At 40.0% G+C, this 18,429-nt stretch overlaps 1 protein-coding gene across 4 annotated transcripts in view; it reads right to left on the bottom strand.

Annotated features, from left to right (window-relative positions):
• Ctps (CTP synthase) overlaps positions 1–18,429 on the bottom strand; it is a gene marked incomplete at its 3' end in the record, with an annotated part of 123,247 nt that overhangs the window by 54,555 nt on the left and 50,263 nt on the right. For all 4 annotated transcript variants that reach the window (XM_070088223.1, XM_070088213.1, XM_070088220.1 and 1 more), the window contains 1 exon segment: positions 9,370–9,576. In XM_070088223.1, coding sequence (XP_069944324.1) covers positions 9,370–9,576 — 207 coding nt within the window.

Here is an 18,429-nt window from a genome sequence, read left to right as displayed (position 1 = left end):
ACAGGCGACGGAAAAGAATAACAGAGCGGCTAAAAGAGGCCAATATATCTGCAATGCACAGGGAGACACTGGTCAGAGAAATAGCAAACATCGAACTTAAGCTAAAGGAATCTTACAGGAGTCAGGAATCGTGGGAAGAACTAAAAGCCATAAATGAAATCGAAAAAAACCCATAGTATTTCTTTTCTTATGCCAAATCAAAGTTGAGAACAACATCCAGTATCGGGCCCCTACTTAAACAAGATGGGTCTTACACAAATGACAGCAAGGAAATGAGTGAGCTAATCAAGTCCCAATATGACTCAGTCTTTAGCAAGCCGCTATCCAGACTGAGAGTTGAAGATCTAAATGAATTTTTTATGAGGAGCCACAGAATTTGGTAAACACAAGCCTATCTGATGTTATCCTGACACCAAATAACTTCGAATAGGCAATACATGACATGCCCATGCACTCTGCCCCAGGGCCAGACTCGTGGAACTCCGTGTTCATCAAGAACTGCAAAAAGCCCATATCACATGCTTTTAACAACCTATGGAGAGGGAGCATGGACACTGGGGTCGTCCCACAGTTACTAAAAACAGCAGACATAGCCCCACTCCACAAAGGGGAAGTAAAGCAATAGCAAAGAACTACAGACCGATAGCGTTAACATCCCATATCATAAAAATCTTTGAAAGGGTCCTAAGAAGCAAGATCGCCACCCATCTAGATACCCATCAATTACACAACCCAGGGCAACATGGATTTAGAACAGGTCGCTCCTGTCTGTCCTAACTACTGGACCACTACGACAAGGTTCTAGATGCACTAAAGACAAAAAGAATGCAGATGTAATACATACACAGACTTTGTAAAAACCTTCAACAAGAGTGACCATGGCGTAATAATGCACAAAATGCATGCTAAAGGAATAACAGGAAAAATTGGTAGGTGGATCTATAACTTCCTCAAAAATAGAACACAAAGAGTAGTAGTAGTAAACAGAGTCAAGTCTGAGGCAGCTACGGTGAAAAGCTCTGTTCCACAAGGCCCAGTACTCGCTCCCATCTTGTTCCTCATCCTCATATCTGACATAGACAAAGATGTAAGCCACAGCACCCTGTCTTCCTTTGCATATGACACCCGAATCTGCATGACAGTGTCTTCCATTGCAGACACTGCAAGGCTCCAGGTGGACATCAACCAAATCTTTCAATGGGCTGCAGAAAACAACACGAAGTTCAACGATGAGAAATTTCAATTACTCCGATATGGTAAACATGAGGAAATTAAAGCTTCGTCAGAGTATAAAACAAATTCCAGCCACACAATAGAGCGAAAAACTAACATCAAAGACCTGGGAGTGATCATGTCGGAGGATCTCACCTTCAAGGACCATAACATTGTATCAATCGCATCTGCTAGAAAAATGACAGGATAATGAGAACCTTCAAAACTAGGGATGCCAAGCCCATGATGACACTCTTCAGGTCGCTTGTTCTATCTAGGCTGGAATATTGCTGCACACTAACAGCACCTTTCAAGGCAGGTTGAAATTGTTGACCTAGAAAATGTACAGAGAACCTTCAGAGCACGCATAACTAAGATAAAACATCTCAATTACTGGGAGCGCTTAAAGTTCCTGAACCTGTACTCCCTGGAATGCAGGCAGGAGAGATACATGATTATATACACCTAGAAAATCCTAGAGGGACTAGTACCAAACTTGCACACGAAAAACACACTCTCCGAAAGCAAAAGACTCGGAAGACGTTGCAACATCCCCCCAATGAAAAGCAGGGGTGTCACTAGCACGCTAAGAGACAACACAATAAGTGTCAGGGGCCCCAAGACTGTTCAACTGCCTCCCAGCATACATAAGGGGGATTACCAATAGATCCCTGGTTGTCTTCAAGCAGGCACTGGACAGGCACCTAAAGTCAGTACCTGACAAGCTGGGCTGTGGCTCGTATATTGGATTGCGTGCAGCCAGCAGTAACAGCCTGGTTGATCAGGCCCTGTTCCACCATGAGGCCTGGTCACAGACCGGGCCTCGGGGGCGTTGAGCCCCAGAACTCTCTCCAGGTAAACTCCAGGTAAAGTTATACAACTGCAACATTAACACCCCCTCCTTCAGAGTCCAGACACTGTATGTACTTCCCATCTCCAGGACTCAAGTCCAGCCTGCTGGTTTCCCTAAGTTCCTTCATAAATGTTACTTTGCTCACACTCCAACAGCACATCAAGTATTAAAAACCATTTGTCTCCATTCACTCACACACAAAACCTCCTTTACCCCCTCCCTCCAACCCTTCCTAGGCCACTCCCTACCCCGCCTTCCCTCCACAACAGATTTATACACTCTCGAAGTCATTCTGTTTTGTTCCATTCTCTCTACATGTCCGAACCACCTCAACAACCCCTCCTTAGCCCTCTGGATAATAGCTTTGGTAATCCCACACCTTCTCCTAATTTCCAAACTACGAATTCTCTGCATTATATTCACACCACACATTGCCCTCAGACATGACATCTCCACTGCCTCCAGCCTCCTCCTCGTTGCAACATTCATCACCCATGCTTCACCCATACAAGTGTGTTGGTACAACTATACTCTCATACATTCCCCTCTTTGCTGCCATGGACAAAGTTCTTTGTCTCCACAGATTCCTAAGTGCACCACTCACCCCTTTTTTCCTTATCAATTCTATGATTCACCTCATCCTTCATAGACCCATCTCCTGACATGTCCACTCCTGAATATCTGAATACATTCACCTCCTCCATACTCTCTCCCTCCAATCTGATATCCAATCTTTCATCACCTCATCTTTTTATCCTCATCACCTTACTCTTACCTATATTTCCTTTTAACTTTCTTCTTTTACATACCCTACTAAATTCATCCACCAACCTCTGCAACTTCTCTTCAGAATCTCCCAAAGAGCAACTGTGACAACTCCCACTTTGTGTTTGATCCTTGCATTCACTTCTTTTACAACCCCATCTATAATTATATTGAACAACCACGGTGACATCACACATCCTTGTCTAAGGCCTACTTTTACTGGGAAATAATCTCCCTCTCTCCTACATACTCTAACCTGAGCCTCAATATCCTCATAAAAACTCTTCACTGCTTTCAGTAACCTACCTCCTATACCATACACCTGCAACATCTGCCACATTGCCCCCATATCCACCCTGTCATCTCTCTTCTTTCTTTCAACAAACCAGCCATATCCCACCGAGGCAGGGTGGCCCAAAAAGAAAAATAAAAGTTTCTCTTTTTAAATTTAGTAATTTATACAAGAGAAGGGGTTACTAGCCCCTTGCTCCCGCATTTTAGTCGCCCCTTACAATACGCATGGCTTGTGGAGGAAGAATTCTCTTCCACTTCCCCATGGGAATAAGAGGAAATAAACAAGAACAAGAACTAAAAAGAAAATAGCAGAAAACCCAGAGGGGTGTGTGTATATATATGCTTGTACATGTATGTGTAGTGTGACCTAAGTGTAAGTAGAAGTAGCAAGACGTACCTGAAATCTTGCATGTTTATGAGACAGACAAAAGACACCAGCAATCCTACCATCGTGTAAAACAATTACAGGCTTTCGTTTTACACTCACTTGGCAGGACGGTAGTACCTCCCTGGGCGGTTGCTGTCTACCAACCTACTACCTACACCCTGTCATATGCCTTTTCCAAATCCAGAAATGCCACAAAAACCTCTTTACCCTTATCTAAATACTGTTCACTTTTATGTTTCACTGTAAACACTTGGTCTACACACCCCCTACCTTTCCTAAAGCCTCCTTGTTCATCTACAATATTTAAAGCAGCCCACAGATATAAAATACACATACAGTATACTCATTATTTAACCTAAAATACATGTAGTCTTAATGGAGAATGAGAGACAAGTAGTATTTATTTGTAGGGAGTCACGTGTAGGTAGCCGGTAGATGTCGCTATGTAGTCCACCTGGGCTACATAGCTACACCTACCCACATAGCTATACGGTATTAAACGTTGCCCAAAGCCACGTTATTATCATCGGCATACCTTGCTCACTGAGTGTAATCATTTGTAACAACTACCTTAAGATGCCATCATAAACGAAGGAAGTAGTAATGAGAAGAATCCATGTCGAGAATTTTAAACAAAGCAGAATGTGTTAAGGGGAGTGACTCGGCCAAACGCAGATTCATACACGTTTTCTCTGGTGCTGGACCAGAGAAAACGTAATGTTTCCCCTCCACCTAGCTACAACACCTCATATTTATGTGAAATTTATTGTACTGTGGGTGTATCATGTTTATATGCTATGTAATGTGTTTCTTATATAATTTTGAAGAAAATATCAGACGGATTAATGAAAATGTCTATATTAATGTAAAATAAGAATTTAATGTGCCCAAGAGTGATTATTATTACGTATTAGTATCACTACTATGGCGTCAAGACTAGAGGGACACTCTTAGTGATTTTTAATTTGTACCTGCACGCCAGGACAGTGTGTAAGTTTATTTAGATACAGGTACACATAAGTACAGTGGAACCTCAGTTTTCATTTGCCCTGGTTTTCGTCAAATTCGGTTTTCGATGACTTTTTTTCATCAAAATTTTGTCCCAGTTTTCGTTCATCCACTCTGTTGTTGTTGAGTTGATAGTGGTCCGCCGTACCAAATGCATCCACCTGCTCGTGCCCACACAAAGCATCTCACGCGTTCTGACTCAGTCTGGATGTGTTTCTCGTCGAGTGAGCATTACCCTGCGCATTCATAAGAAACATTTCATAATAGTCCATTGTTCTTTGTGCCTGTTGATTGATTGTGACTGCTAAATAAGCCACCAAGGGGCCAAAGTTCCAAGTGCCAGCCCTTTGATAAAGAAGGCAAGAAACAACAGAATTCAAGAATGTGCCTTCTTCAGTGATTAAGGACATGTGTGCAAAGTGGAATGAGTTGCAAAGTTTTGTGGAGAAATATCACCTTAAAGCTGTTGCAAGCCATGTCTGCAACAAGTTCAATGACAATGCCATGCCCCATTTTAGGAAAATCTTACAGAGACACCAGAAAAAGACCTCTCTGGACAGATTTTTTATGCAACAGGGGTACAGTGACTCTCAAGCTGGTCCTAGTGCCAGTAAAAGACAAAGAAGGGAAGTAATCCTGGATAGGGCCTTGATACCTGAAGTCCTTATGGAGGGGGATTCCCCTTCCAAACAATAACCTCTCCTCCTCCCTTTTACCTCCCTGCCATCTTCCATACGCCAACAAGAGTCTTCAATAAAGGTAAGAGTGATGTTAAATGTTCATTTATCCATTTCATTAGTCATTTACGTATACAAGTCTCCCTCAACATTCGCCGAGGGTTAGGGGATCAAGAGCCTTGTGAATGTTGAAAAATCGCGAATGTTTGGTGCCCCAATATATTGTAGGGAAATATAATACAATACTTCTTCCTTAACTTGTTGAACCATGCACAATCATAAAATACATGAAAACATCGTAAATTGTACTAAATACATACATGTTATGGTTTAATAACATGTATGTTATTAAATACCACTGCCTCCACCACTGCCTCCACTTCCTCGACCACTGCGAGTCCCTACTACCCTCCCTCCGACCCCCCCCCAACTGCCAGCCAGCCCTCCTACCAGTGTGGTGAGTGTTTTGTTTGTTCATTATTTACTATTAAACTACAGTATAAATAATGTAAACCCGTTCATGACTGCATATTGAAATGACTATTCGGACAGGTAGTGGACGGTGACATCATGCGTTGACTCTTGAACACAGCAAAGAATCGAACATTTCTGCTACTGCTAATAACAACAATAGTAGTAGTAGTAATAATACTAATAATAATAATAATAAATTATAATAATAATAAATATGATAGAATTGAAAAAGGAAATTGTACAAAAATACGAAGGAGTGGTTGGCACATCGTCAGTGTGGCCTTGTTTATGCTGGAGTGAGCATTAATCTCCATGCTCTTCTAAACATTTCACAATAATTCATTGTGTTTGGTGCTTGTAGATTGAGTGCGAATGGAGTGGTAGAGGCAGTGGTTGGGGAAGCGGTTGAGGCATTGGGTGAGGCAGCGGTTGAGGCAGTGGGTGAGGCAGTGGTTGAGGCAATGGTAGAGGCAGTGGTTGAGTCAGCAGTTGAGGCAATGGTAGAGGCAGTGGGTGAGGCAATGGTAGAGGCAGTGGGTGAGGCAGTGGGTGAGGCAGTGGGTGAGGCAGTGGGTGAGGCAGTGGGTGAGGCAGTGGGTGAGGCAGTGGGTGAGGCAGTGGGTGAGGCAGTGGGTGAGGCAGTGGGTGAGGCAGTGGGTGAGGCAGTGGGTGAGGCAGTGGGTGAGGCAGTGGGTGAGGCAGTGGGTGAGGCAGTGGGTGAGGCAGTGGGTGAGGCAGTGGGTGAGGCAGTGGGTGAGGCAGTGGGTGAGGCAGTGGGTGAGGCAGTGGGTGAGGCAGTGGGTGAGGCAGTGGGTGAGGCAGTGGGTGAGGCAGTGGGTGAGGCAGTGGGTGAGGCAGTGGGTGAGGCAGTGGGTGAGGCAGTGGGTGAGGCAGTGGGTGAGGCAGTGGGTGAGGCAGTGGGTGAGGCAGTGGGTGAGGCAGTGGGTGAGGCAATGGGTGAGGCAATGGTTGAGGCAATGGTAGAGGCAGTGCATGAGGCAATGGTAGAGGCAGTGCATGAGGCAGTGGGTGAGGCAGTGGGTGAAACAATGGTTGAGGCAGTGGTTGAGGCAGTGGGTGAGGCAGCGGTTGAGGTAGTGGGTGAGGCAGCGGTTGAGGCACTGGTAGAGGCAGCAGTTGAGGCAATGGTAGAGGCAGCAGTTGAGGCAGTGGTATTTAATAACATGTTATAAATAATAATAATACATATTACTAATAACATGTATTATTATTATTATTATTATTATTATTATTATTATTATTATTATTATTATTATTATTAACATGTATGTTATTAAATACCACTGCCTTGACCACTGCCTCACCCACTGCCTCAACCGCTGCCTCAACCACTGCCTCACCCACTGCCTCAACCGCTGCCTCACCCAATGCCTCAACCGCTTCCCCAACCACTGCCTCTACCACTCCAGTCGCACTCAATCTACAAGCACCAAACACAATGAATTATTATGAAATGTTTGGAAGAGCATGGAGACTAATGCTCACTCCAGCAAAACAAGGCCACATTGACGATGTGTCAACCACTCCTTCGTATTTTTGTACAATTTCTTTCTTCAATTTTATCGTATTTATTATTATTATTATTATTATTATTATTATTATTATTACTATTGTTATTATTAGCAGTAGCAGAAATGTTTGATTCTTTGCTGTGTTCAAGAGTCAACACATGATGTCACCGTCCAATACCTGTCCAAATAGTCATTCCAATATGCAATCATGAATGGGTTTACATTATTTATACTGTAGTTTAATAGTAAATAATGAACAAACAAAACACTCGCCACACTGGTGGGAGGGCTGGCTGCCAGTTGGGGGGGTCGGAGGGAGGGTAGTAGGAACTCGCAGGTGGCGGGAAACTTAAATACGATTTGGCGGCTGGGAATTTGGCGGTTGGTAATTCGCGATGTGTGAAGCCCGCGAAAGTTGAAAACGTGAATGTTGAGGGAGACCTGTATTTATTTCTCTTTGTTTTCTGTATGTAAAACTATAGTTATTCTCTATAAAAAAAATTTCATTAATATTTTTGGGCGTCTGGAATGGAGTAATTGGATTTACATTATTTCTTAAGGGAAATATTGCTTCCGTTTGCGTACAATTCGATTTTCGTCAGACTTTCTGGAACGAATTAATCACGAAAACCAAGGTTCCACTGCATAATTATCGGAGTACATATAAAATATGCAATAACTTTAAAAAACCCTGAAATTTCAGAAAGTTTCCAGACATAATGGAGATGTGCTCATGGAGAATGTAAACAAATCAGGTGGGGGGGGGGTGACCATATTAGAAAGACAAGGGGAGCCATATAGCAAGTTTTGGTCATAATTTGAAATGTACGTATTAGGAGAATACTGTAAAGCGAAACACCTACTGTATATAAAACGTGCAATCCCATCATAAGAGGCTTTATTGTACAAAATTACAAAAAAATTCCGGAACTACTTTCTGTAGAATCTTTTCCTTCCCCAGAACAGCTTGGATGGACCTACATAGCTGTCCTACTGACTAACCACTACAACTACATTTGCAATCAGGAAGCATCTTGTGCTTCATTCATTTGCAAAATGATTGGTAATATTTCCAACACACTGCCTTTCAATGCTAACCATGGAACCTAAGAGGAATACTAGCAATGCCAAGTATGAATTTATGATGGTATTGAAGAAAGTGGTTTTGTTAGGTATGCTTCAAGATGATGGCTGTGCCATGGAAATTGCTCATAGTGTTTGGTATGAACAAATAGGCCATTCATACAATTAGAAACAATTAGAGCTTGTGCAGCAAGACTGACTGACCTGATCAGATGAGTGGCAAGTTGTTAATTATGCAAGCCTGCAGGTTGTAGTTATATTCAGCACCTCATGCATTTTTGCACTGTTTAATCAATTAATATATATTCACAGAAAGTGCTGAACTTGTTAGGGTAATTCAGCACTATATTTTCTTAAATTGGTAAACTCAAGATCTGCAGTAAAGTTTAAAAACCTAATAGTCTATGAATGGATGTAGATAAATCAGCATCCCTGAAACTGCACAAAATGTCAAAGATCTCTCGTTACTATGACCTTCACTTCTCAATGCAGCTAAGTAGCACCACTGTCATTTTACAACACTTAGAAATGAAAAATTAAATATACAACTTCTTCAGGGCCATAACTCTAATAAGAAAGTTGTAAAGTGGTATGTAGTCTCCTTTAAGAATAAATATATATACAGAAAGAGCAGTTACAATTTCTGAATACAGCACATAAATACATAAAATTAACAGGATTTGCCTGCAAGTTAACATATCTTTAGGATGTAAACTAAATACAGCCTATCCTTACTCAGCGATGTACTCATTTACCGACGACTCACTTATGATGGACTCTTGACCAGTATGCATACCTAAATGTATATTAAAGCTGATTTCCTCTATTCTGTTTATTAAAAATATACTAAAAATGTTATAAATGGTGCAGAGGTGACATCAAAATGATATCAAAGATGGTCAACACAACCCACTACCATTATAGTATGCTCCTTGCCTAGTAACAAATTCGTTTACTGACGTGGTCTTAGGATCGGAATTCCATCATTAAGTGAGAAGAGGCTGTAATTAATATGTGCAACATATGTTTCAATATTTGTAGCCTTTCATCTTGTATGAATTAGTAGTAAAATTTGTAACCAACCTTTTCTGGTGAAACATGACAGAAGTTTGAAATCTTGTGTTTCACAGATTGATCAATGGGCTTCTCTGAACGGCATACAATGAAGTCCGGCGATAGCCCTAGGCCACGCAGTTCCCTCACACTAGACTGAGTGGGTTTAGTCTTGTGCTCACCAGTGGATGATGGTTGAGGCACCAGAGACACATGGACAACACATATATTTTGTCTCTGAAAATATGCAAAAACTCTCACTTTCAGGTCATCAAATTAATGGTTAAAATAAAGAAAAACAGTGTTTGCAAGGTCTGAGACATCTAGGATAATCTGGATTTTTTTATATTTTATATTTTCAGTGCAAAGTAAATGAAATTAGTAAAAATAAAAAACCATCACTATTAAAAAAATTTCCAAAAACCACAAAAGCTTTGCGGTGATGTAAAATCTGCTCCAAAATACACACACTCCCAGAATACACCACAAATAGCAAATAAGCAAACAATGAGAACCTCAAACATAATATACGCATTAATGATCAAAAGACTTATACAAAATTCAATCATATAGAATATTTTTTTTTTATTAACACATTAGTCTTTTCCCACTGAGGCAGGGTGACCCGAGAAAGAGGAAACACTTTCATCAACATTCACTCCATCACTATCTAGAAAGAGGCACACCTACACTGCAGTTCAAAAACTGCAACGTATCTCCACCCCTCCTTCAGAGAGCAGGCACTGTACTTCACATTTCCAGGACTCAAATCCAGCTAACCAGTTTTCCTGAATCCCTTCATAAATGTTACTTTGCTCACACTCCAACAGCACGTCAGTCATAAAAACCATTCATCTCCACTCACTCTTAATACATTCATACACTTGCTTGAAGACCAAGCCCCTTGCACACAAAACCTCTAACTCCCTCCCCCCAACCTTTCCTAGGACAACCCCTACCCCACATTCCTTCCACTACAGATTTAAACACCCTCCAGGTCATTCTATTTTGTCCCATCCTCTCTAAATATCTGAACCACCTAAACAACCCCTCCTCAGCCCACTGGATAATACTTTTAGAAATCCCCCACCTCTCTCTAATCTCCAAGCTACAGATTCTCTGCATAATATTCACACCACACATTGCCCTCAGATATGACATCACTAAATCCAGCCTTCTCTTCATTGCAATATTCACCACCCATTCTTCACACCCATACAAGAGTATTGGTACCACTATACTCAAATACATTCCCCTCTTTGCTTCCATGGATAATGTTCTTTGTCTCCAGACTCCTCAGTGATCCACTCACCTTTTTCCCCACTCATCAATTCTACGATTCACCTTATTTTTCATAGACCCATCTCCTGAGAAGTCCACTCCCAAATATCCGAATACCCCCTCCCTCCAATTTGATATCCAATCTTTCATTACCTAAATTTTTATCCTCATCACTTAGTTCTTTCTTATGTTCATTTTTAATTTCCTTCTTTTACATACTCTTCCAAACTTCTTCACCAACCTCTGCCAGCTCTCTTCAGAATCTCCCAAAAGCACAGTGTCATTAGCAAAAAGCAACTGTGACAACTCCCACTTTGTGTTAGATTCTTTCTCTCTCTAATCCCATACCTGTTGCCAACATCCAAGCATTCACTTTTCTTACAACCCTATCTAAAAATATGCTGAGAAACCATGGTGACATCACGCATCCCTGTCTGAGGACTACTTTTACTGAGAAATAGTCTCCCTCTCTTAGACACACTAACCTGAGCCTCACTGAGTCACTGCTTTCAATAACCTACCACCTATTCCATACATTTGCAACATTGCTCTCCTAACCACCCTATCATATGCCTTTTCCGCATCCATAAATGCAGCAAAAACCTCTTTACCCTTATCTAAATATTGTTTACCTATATGCTTCACTGTAACATTTGCTCTACACACCCCCTACCCTTCCTGAAGCCTCCTTGTTCATCTGCGATCCTGCTCTCCATATTACTCTCCTTCAAAAATAACCTTACCATACACTTTGCCAGATATACTCAGAAGGCTTATTCCCTTATAATTTTTACACTCTTTGGTCCCCTTTGCCTTTATACAAAGGAACTATGCATGCTCTCTGCCAATCCCTAGGTACCTGACCCTATTCCATACATTAAATAAAAGCACCAACCATTCCAAAACTACATCCCCACCTGCTTTTAACGAATGTCTTTATCCCATCAATCCCAGCTGCTTTACCCCCTTTCATTCTACCTACTGCCTCACACACTTCCCCCCCCCCCACACACACTTCCCCCCCCCCCCACACACACACAACTGGCTCTTCCTCACTCCTACAAGATGTCATACTTCCCTGCCCAATGCACAGAATCACAGCATCCCTATCTTCAACTAACAAATGATGCGATATACCTGGGCCCCTCTATAAACATGCACATCCTGAAATCTACCCATCAGTCTTTTATCTAACAATACACATTCTAACAAACTACTGTCATTACACCCTACCTCTTGTATAATTATCCTTTTTTTTTCTTAACCCTTTTGGCATCAGTCCTGTTATATAACAGTTTCGAAGCCAATATTGGTCCCATAATACAACTCCATGAGCTCAGCTTACTCAGATTAGCTGTGAGAGAATGGGTCTATGCAGTAAGTGTGCACCATATAAAAAGTCCTGCAGCGCACTGCATAATGAGGAAAAAATTGTGACTAAGTTTTTGGTTTAAAACACTGACTTTGCAGTATATATTCATATGGTTATGTTGTATTCTCAGTTTCTTTGTCTCAATTGATAGAATGAAAGGTATATTACTGAAAGATATGATTTTCATTGGCTTCAAGACTGAAAATAGCTTCAAACTGATCTCAGTAGTAGAAATATTTTATTTTTGCCAATATTCCAGAGTACACAAATGATGTCATTTGTCCAACAGACATCCAGTTTGCCAGTCTAATTTGAATTTAAGAATGCACTGACATTATTTACACAATTACAGTGGATCCCCGAGTTTTGTGATTAATCCGTTCCAGAGAGTCTGCCGACTGGCGAAATTCACGAATGGCGAATCCCATTCGTGAATTTCCCCATAAGAAATAATGGAAACCCAATTAATCCGTTTCAGACAGACAAAAGTAATAAAAAATCATTTTTTTAAGATAAAATATAAATTTATATACAGAAAACAATGACAAATATAAAGCACTAATAAATGGATAAATGAACATTTAACATCACACTTAACCTTTATCGATTCTTGTTGGTGTAGGAGGTAGGTAGGAGGCAAGAGGAAGGCGAGTTTATTATGCTTCAATATGAGGCTAATATCTCTATGGCTTATTTATCTATCATAATTCATCTAATATGACATTATAAACAATATTAATAACATAGAAACATATATACTATAGAATGAATAAAATATAGAATGAATAAAATATGTCAATGTATGAGAGGAGTAAATAGTGTAAGTGTTGTTGTTGGGTTCAAGGGCCGCCACCGAGAGAAGCCGTGTTGGTGGCGGTGGAGGTTTTGGCCACCACCACCATCACACTTAATGTATGTAATTTATAAATAAGAAATATTTACATTTTAATTTATAAATAAGAAATATTTACATTTTAATTTATAAATAAGTAAGTTTATTCAGGTATACACAAATACAGTTACATACACAGATTATCATACATAGCAGCATATGTGTAAAGTACCCAGGATAACCCAAAAAATTCAAGTGTGACATATTTCCATTGGTGTCCTTTTATATTTACACTTACATTTACTTTTATACTTACACTTTTATATTTACACTTACCTTGGAGGAGATGTTAGTTTAATTAGTTAGTTTGATGAAGGAGATGTTGGCAGAGGTTTAGGGTGGTGGAAGGTAGCAGGGCAGTGTATGTTCAGCAGTCCTATACACATCCAACAACATTGGAGACTTACTCTCATGTTGTTTTTCTATCACTTACTCGCTACACTGTTAATTCTATACTTTATCGCTGGCTGGAGCTATATAGCCTTTATCGATACCAGCTGCTTTAGTATCATACATACTGTAGAATCACTGAATCACTGCAGAAGGCACATTCTCCCCTCTCTCTTCCTCCTCTACTTTAGTACATTGCTATGAGGTTTTTTTCTTGAATTCTATCATGTTTCTCACCTTCTTTACCAAAGGGCTGGCACTAGGAGCTTATTTAGCAGTTGGTGGCTTATTTAGCAGTTGCAAGCACAAATAACAATGACTTATTATGAAATGTGTTGTATGAACCCGTGGGGTGATGGTCACATGCTGGTAAACAATGGCACACTAAGTGTGAATAGTGCAGGAGACTGGCTTTGTGTGCGCGCTGACGGGCAGACGCGTACCAGAAGGGCGCCAAATCACGAGTCCAATCATGAACCACGAAGCTAACTTTTGCCGAAAAAATTTGCCGAAAGTCAGATTTCATGAAAGTCACGGCCGCCGAACGACGGGGTCCACTGTATTACAATAATGCAGTAGTTTACATAACTGTAAATCTATTTTTTTTGTGTGAATAAAAATTCAAAATGGAAAGCAAGCATAACATAAAAGGGGCCTGGAGACATGGCTAAGGAACAGAATAAATGTTTTTTTAGTACCTGTTTATTCTGGACCCTTTTTTTTAAATGGGCATTTTTTTAATTGTGTGTGAAATTTGTCAAATTACCAATTTCTGAGCACTTTATTGGGAAGCTGAAATAGGTAAATGGGTAGTTTCTTGTACTTAATCAATAGAAGGAATATTAGCAAAATAGCCAAGTTTGGGAGACTGGAACAATTGCATTGGCCAAAAATAGAGTGTAAATTGGGAGAAATCGCCAAAGCGTAAATATAGCCGAGACCATTAACTTTGTGAGAGCCTAATTCCATAAGATTTCCATGAACGTTCGTACTTTTGGTTTCATTACTTTCAGAAAAAGATTGGTGGAATAATGAAGGGTGTGATAAAAGAGAAAAAGGAAGCTTATGAGAGGTATATACAAAGCAGAAGTGTTATAAGAAGAGCAGAGTATATGGAAAGTAAAAGAAAGGTGAAGAGAGTGGTGAGAGAGTGCAAAAGGAGAGCGGATGATAGAGTGGGAGAGGTACTGTCAAGAAATTTTAATGAAAATAAGAAAAAATTTTGGAGTGAGTTAAACAAGTTAAGAAAGCCTAGGGAACAAATGGATTTGTCAGTTAAAAACAGAGTAGGGGAGTTAGTAGATGGGGAGATGGAGGTTTTGGCTAGATGGTGAGAATATTTTGAGGAACGTTTAAATGTCGACGAAGAAAGGGAGGCGGTAATTTCATGCACTGGCCAGGGAGGTATACCATCTTTTAGGAGTGAAGAAGAGCAGGATGCGAGTGTGAGGGAGGGGCGTGAAGCATTACATAGAATGAAAGGGGGTAAAGCAGCTGGAACTGATGGGATCATGACAGAAATGTTAAAAGCAGGGTGGGACATAGTGTTGGAATGGTTGATATTTTTGTTTAATAAACGTATGAAAGAGGGGAAGGTACCTAGGGATTGGCGGAGAGCGTGTATAGTCCCTTTATATAAAGGGAAGGGGGACAAAAGAGATTGTAAAAATTATAGAGGAATAAGTTTACTGAGTATACCAGGAAAAGTGTACGGTAGGGTTATTATTGAAAGAATTAGTGGAAAGACAGAATGTAGAATGTGTGAGGTGAAAGTGTTGAATGATGAAAGTATTTTCTTTTTTGGGGATTTTCTTTCTTTTTGTGTCACCCTGCCTTGGTGGGAGACGGCCAACTTGTTGGGAAAAAAAATTTTTTTTAATTCTTCGACCCTGAGAGCAAATCTGAAATCAAAGGGTGTCAACCCTGAAAGGGTTAAAATATGTATTACCTATTACCAAATCCCTTTCTATGTAAAGTTCAATCAAAGGCCCCCCCAATTATTATTTACACCTGGCACCCCAGACTTACTTGCCATGCCCTCTCTAACCATTTCACCCACTTTAACATTCATGTCCCCTGCCACACCAACTCTCTCACTTTGTTCAAAACTTCCCAAACACTTTTAGCATCTTCCAAAATCTCTCCACTACACTCCTTTCTTCTTCAGATGCACAAACACATTATAACCCACTTTTAGCATTCAACCATTATTTTAATCTACATAATCCTTGAATTTATGTTTTTATAGTCTTTCTCCTCCTTCCCTAACTGATCCTTCAACATTATTGCTGCCCCTTCCTTAGCTCTAACTCTCAGATACCCCTGACCTAATCTCATTTATTTCTCCCCAATGAAACTCCCCAATCCCCATCAGCTTTCTTTCACTTAAGAGCCAGGACATTCAACTTCTTTTCATTCACAACATTGGCAGTCATCTTTTTCTTATCATCTGTATTTCATCTATATGCACATTCAAGCATCCCATTTTATTTTTTCCCACAAACCAGCTGTATCTCATCAAGGCAGGGGTGACCTAAAAAAAGAAAAATGAAAGTTTTCCATTTTATTTTCAGTAATTTATACAGGAAAAGGGGTCACTAACCCACTGCTCCTGGCATTTTAGTCGCCTCTTACGACAAGCATAGCTTGCAGAGGACAGATTCTTTTCCACTTGCCCATGGAGATTAAAGAAAATAGACAAGAACAAGAACTATTTAGAAAACAGAAGAAAATTCAGATAAGTGTGCATACACACACTTTTTTTCAGCAAACTGGCCACATCCTCCAAAGCAGGGTCACCTAAAAAAGAAAAACAAAAGTTTCTCTTCTTAAATTAAATAATGTATACAGGAGAAGGGGTCACTAGCCCCTTGCTACCAGCATTTTAGTTGCCTCTTATGACACAGATCGCTTAAAGAGGAAGAATTCTGTTACACTTCCCCATGGAGATAAGAGGAAATAAACAAAAACTAGTAAGAAAATAGAAGAAAACCCAGACGGGTGTGTATACAGGTACTCCTTGCTTAATAACCAAGTTCCATTCCTAAGAGAAGGTCGGTAAGTGAATTGGTTGTTAAGAAAGTAGCTGCCTCTTACTGATATTTCAAGCATACTGTACTGGTAGTAGGTTTGTATCAACCATCTTTAGATATTGTTTTAATGTCACTATTGCATCTACATTCTCTGAACCATTCATCTACAATATATTTAGTACATTGAAAATAGAACTAGACATTTGAAAACAATAAAAAAGTAAAATACATATACAGTACACTGGTTGGAGAACTGGTCGTAAATCCAAGCGGTCACTAAACAGGTCGTTACGTGAGGAGTACCTGTATATGTGTTCGTACATGCAAGTGTAGTGTGGCCTAAGTGTAAGTAGAAGTAGCAAGACTTAACTGTTTTCTTACGTGTTCATGAGACAAGAAAACAAGCAACCCTATCAGTGTTTAAAACAATTACAGTAGGGCCCCACTTATACGGCAGGTTAGGTTCCAGGCTGTCGCCGGAAAGCAGACATCGCCGGAAGGCAGAACGCCATTTTTTTCTACATACAAATGCATATAAATACCAGACAACAAGTTTACACTAAATTATATTAAGTTAGTAATAGAACTAGGCATTAAAAACACACAAAGTAAAATACATTCACAGTAAATTCATTACTTATCTTAAAGTATTTGTAATCTTAATGTAGGGAGAGAGGTGAGTAGTACTTATTTGTAGGAAGTCAGGTGCAGGTAGCCCAGGTGTAGGTAGCCCTGGCTCCCTGTCTCATACTTAATATACGATATTTAAAACATCCCAGAGAGGTAAAATACACATACAGTACACTCATTATTTACCTTAAAATAAGTGTAGTCTTAATATAGGAAGAGAGGTGAGTAGTATTTATTTGTAGGAAGTCAGTATATGTAGCTGGCAGGTGTAGCCCGCCTGGGCTACACCTACCGGCTACCTACACTGTGGCCCAAAGCCATATTATTAACATCAACATATCTTGTTCACTGAATTTAATCATTTCTAACAACTACCTTTAGATGCCATCATAAACGAAGGGAGAAGTAATGAATAATTCATGCCGAAAACTGTAAACAAAAGTGAAGTGGGGGAGTGACAAGGCCAAACGCAGATTCCTACACGTTTTCTCTGATGGCTGAGCAGAGAAAATGTAATGTTGTCCCTCCACCCGGCTACCACACAGCTCTACAAGTATTATTATCAGAGCACATATAAAACATGCAATAAATGCCAGACAACAAGCTTGCACTAACTTGTATTAAGTTAGCAATATGATTATTATTATAATCGAGGGGGAAGCGCTAAACCCATAGGATTATACAGCGCCTAGGGAGGAATGTGGAAGGCATTCAGGCTTAATTTGGGGAACTGGAGCTCAGATCCAATTCCCTAAATCAAGAGCCCCTCACCAACATCAAAGTTAGCGATAGAAATAGGCATTAAAAACACAATAAAAGGTAAGATACACACAGGGTACACTTATTACTTACCTTAACCCTTTGACTGTCGCGGCCGTATATATACGTTTGTGAGGTACCGTGTTTGACGTATATATACTCATAAATTCTAGCGGCTTCAAATCAGGCAGGAGAAAGCTAGTAGGCCCACATGTGAGAGAATGGGTCTGTGTGGTCAGTGTGCACCACATAAAAAAAATCCTGGAGCACGCAGTGCATAATGAGAAAAAAAAAACTCCGACCGTTTTTTTTAATTAAAATCCCGACTTTGTGGTCTATTTTCGTATAGTATTTGTGGTTGTATTCTCGTTTTCATGGTCTCATTTGATAGAATGGAAACTATATTATAGAAATGGAGGTGATTTTGATTAATTTTACTATAAAAAGAACCTGGAAATGGAGCACAAAGTACAGGAAATGTTTGATTTTTGCCGATGTTCAAAAGTAAACAAATACTGTCATTGTCCAATAAATGTCCAAATAGCCATTCTAATACGCAGTCATGAATGGGTTGATGTAATTTTTACAATTATTACAGTATTGCAGTAGTCTGCATAACAGTAAATCTTCTATTTATTGTTTGAATAAAATTTCAAAATAAAAAGCAAGAGTAATATCACAGGGACCTGGAGACATGACTGATGAACAAAGAAAATCCTATTTTAGAGCCAGGA

The sequence above is a fragment of the Cherax quadricarinatus genome, chromosome 2 (assembly GCF_038502225.1).
Source record: "Cherax quadricarinatus isolate ZL_2023a chromosome 2, ASM3850222v1, whole genome shotgun sequence".
Taxonomy (NCBI): domain Eukaryota; kingdom Metazoa; phylum Arthropoda; class Malacostraca; order Decapoda; family Parastacidae; genus Cherax; species Cherax quadricarinatus.
This window is presented reverse-complemented; position numbering and strand designations above follow the sequence as displayed.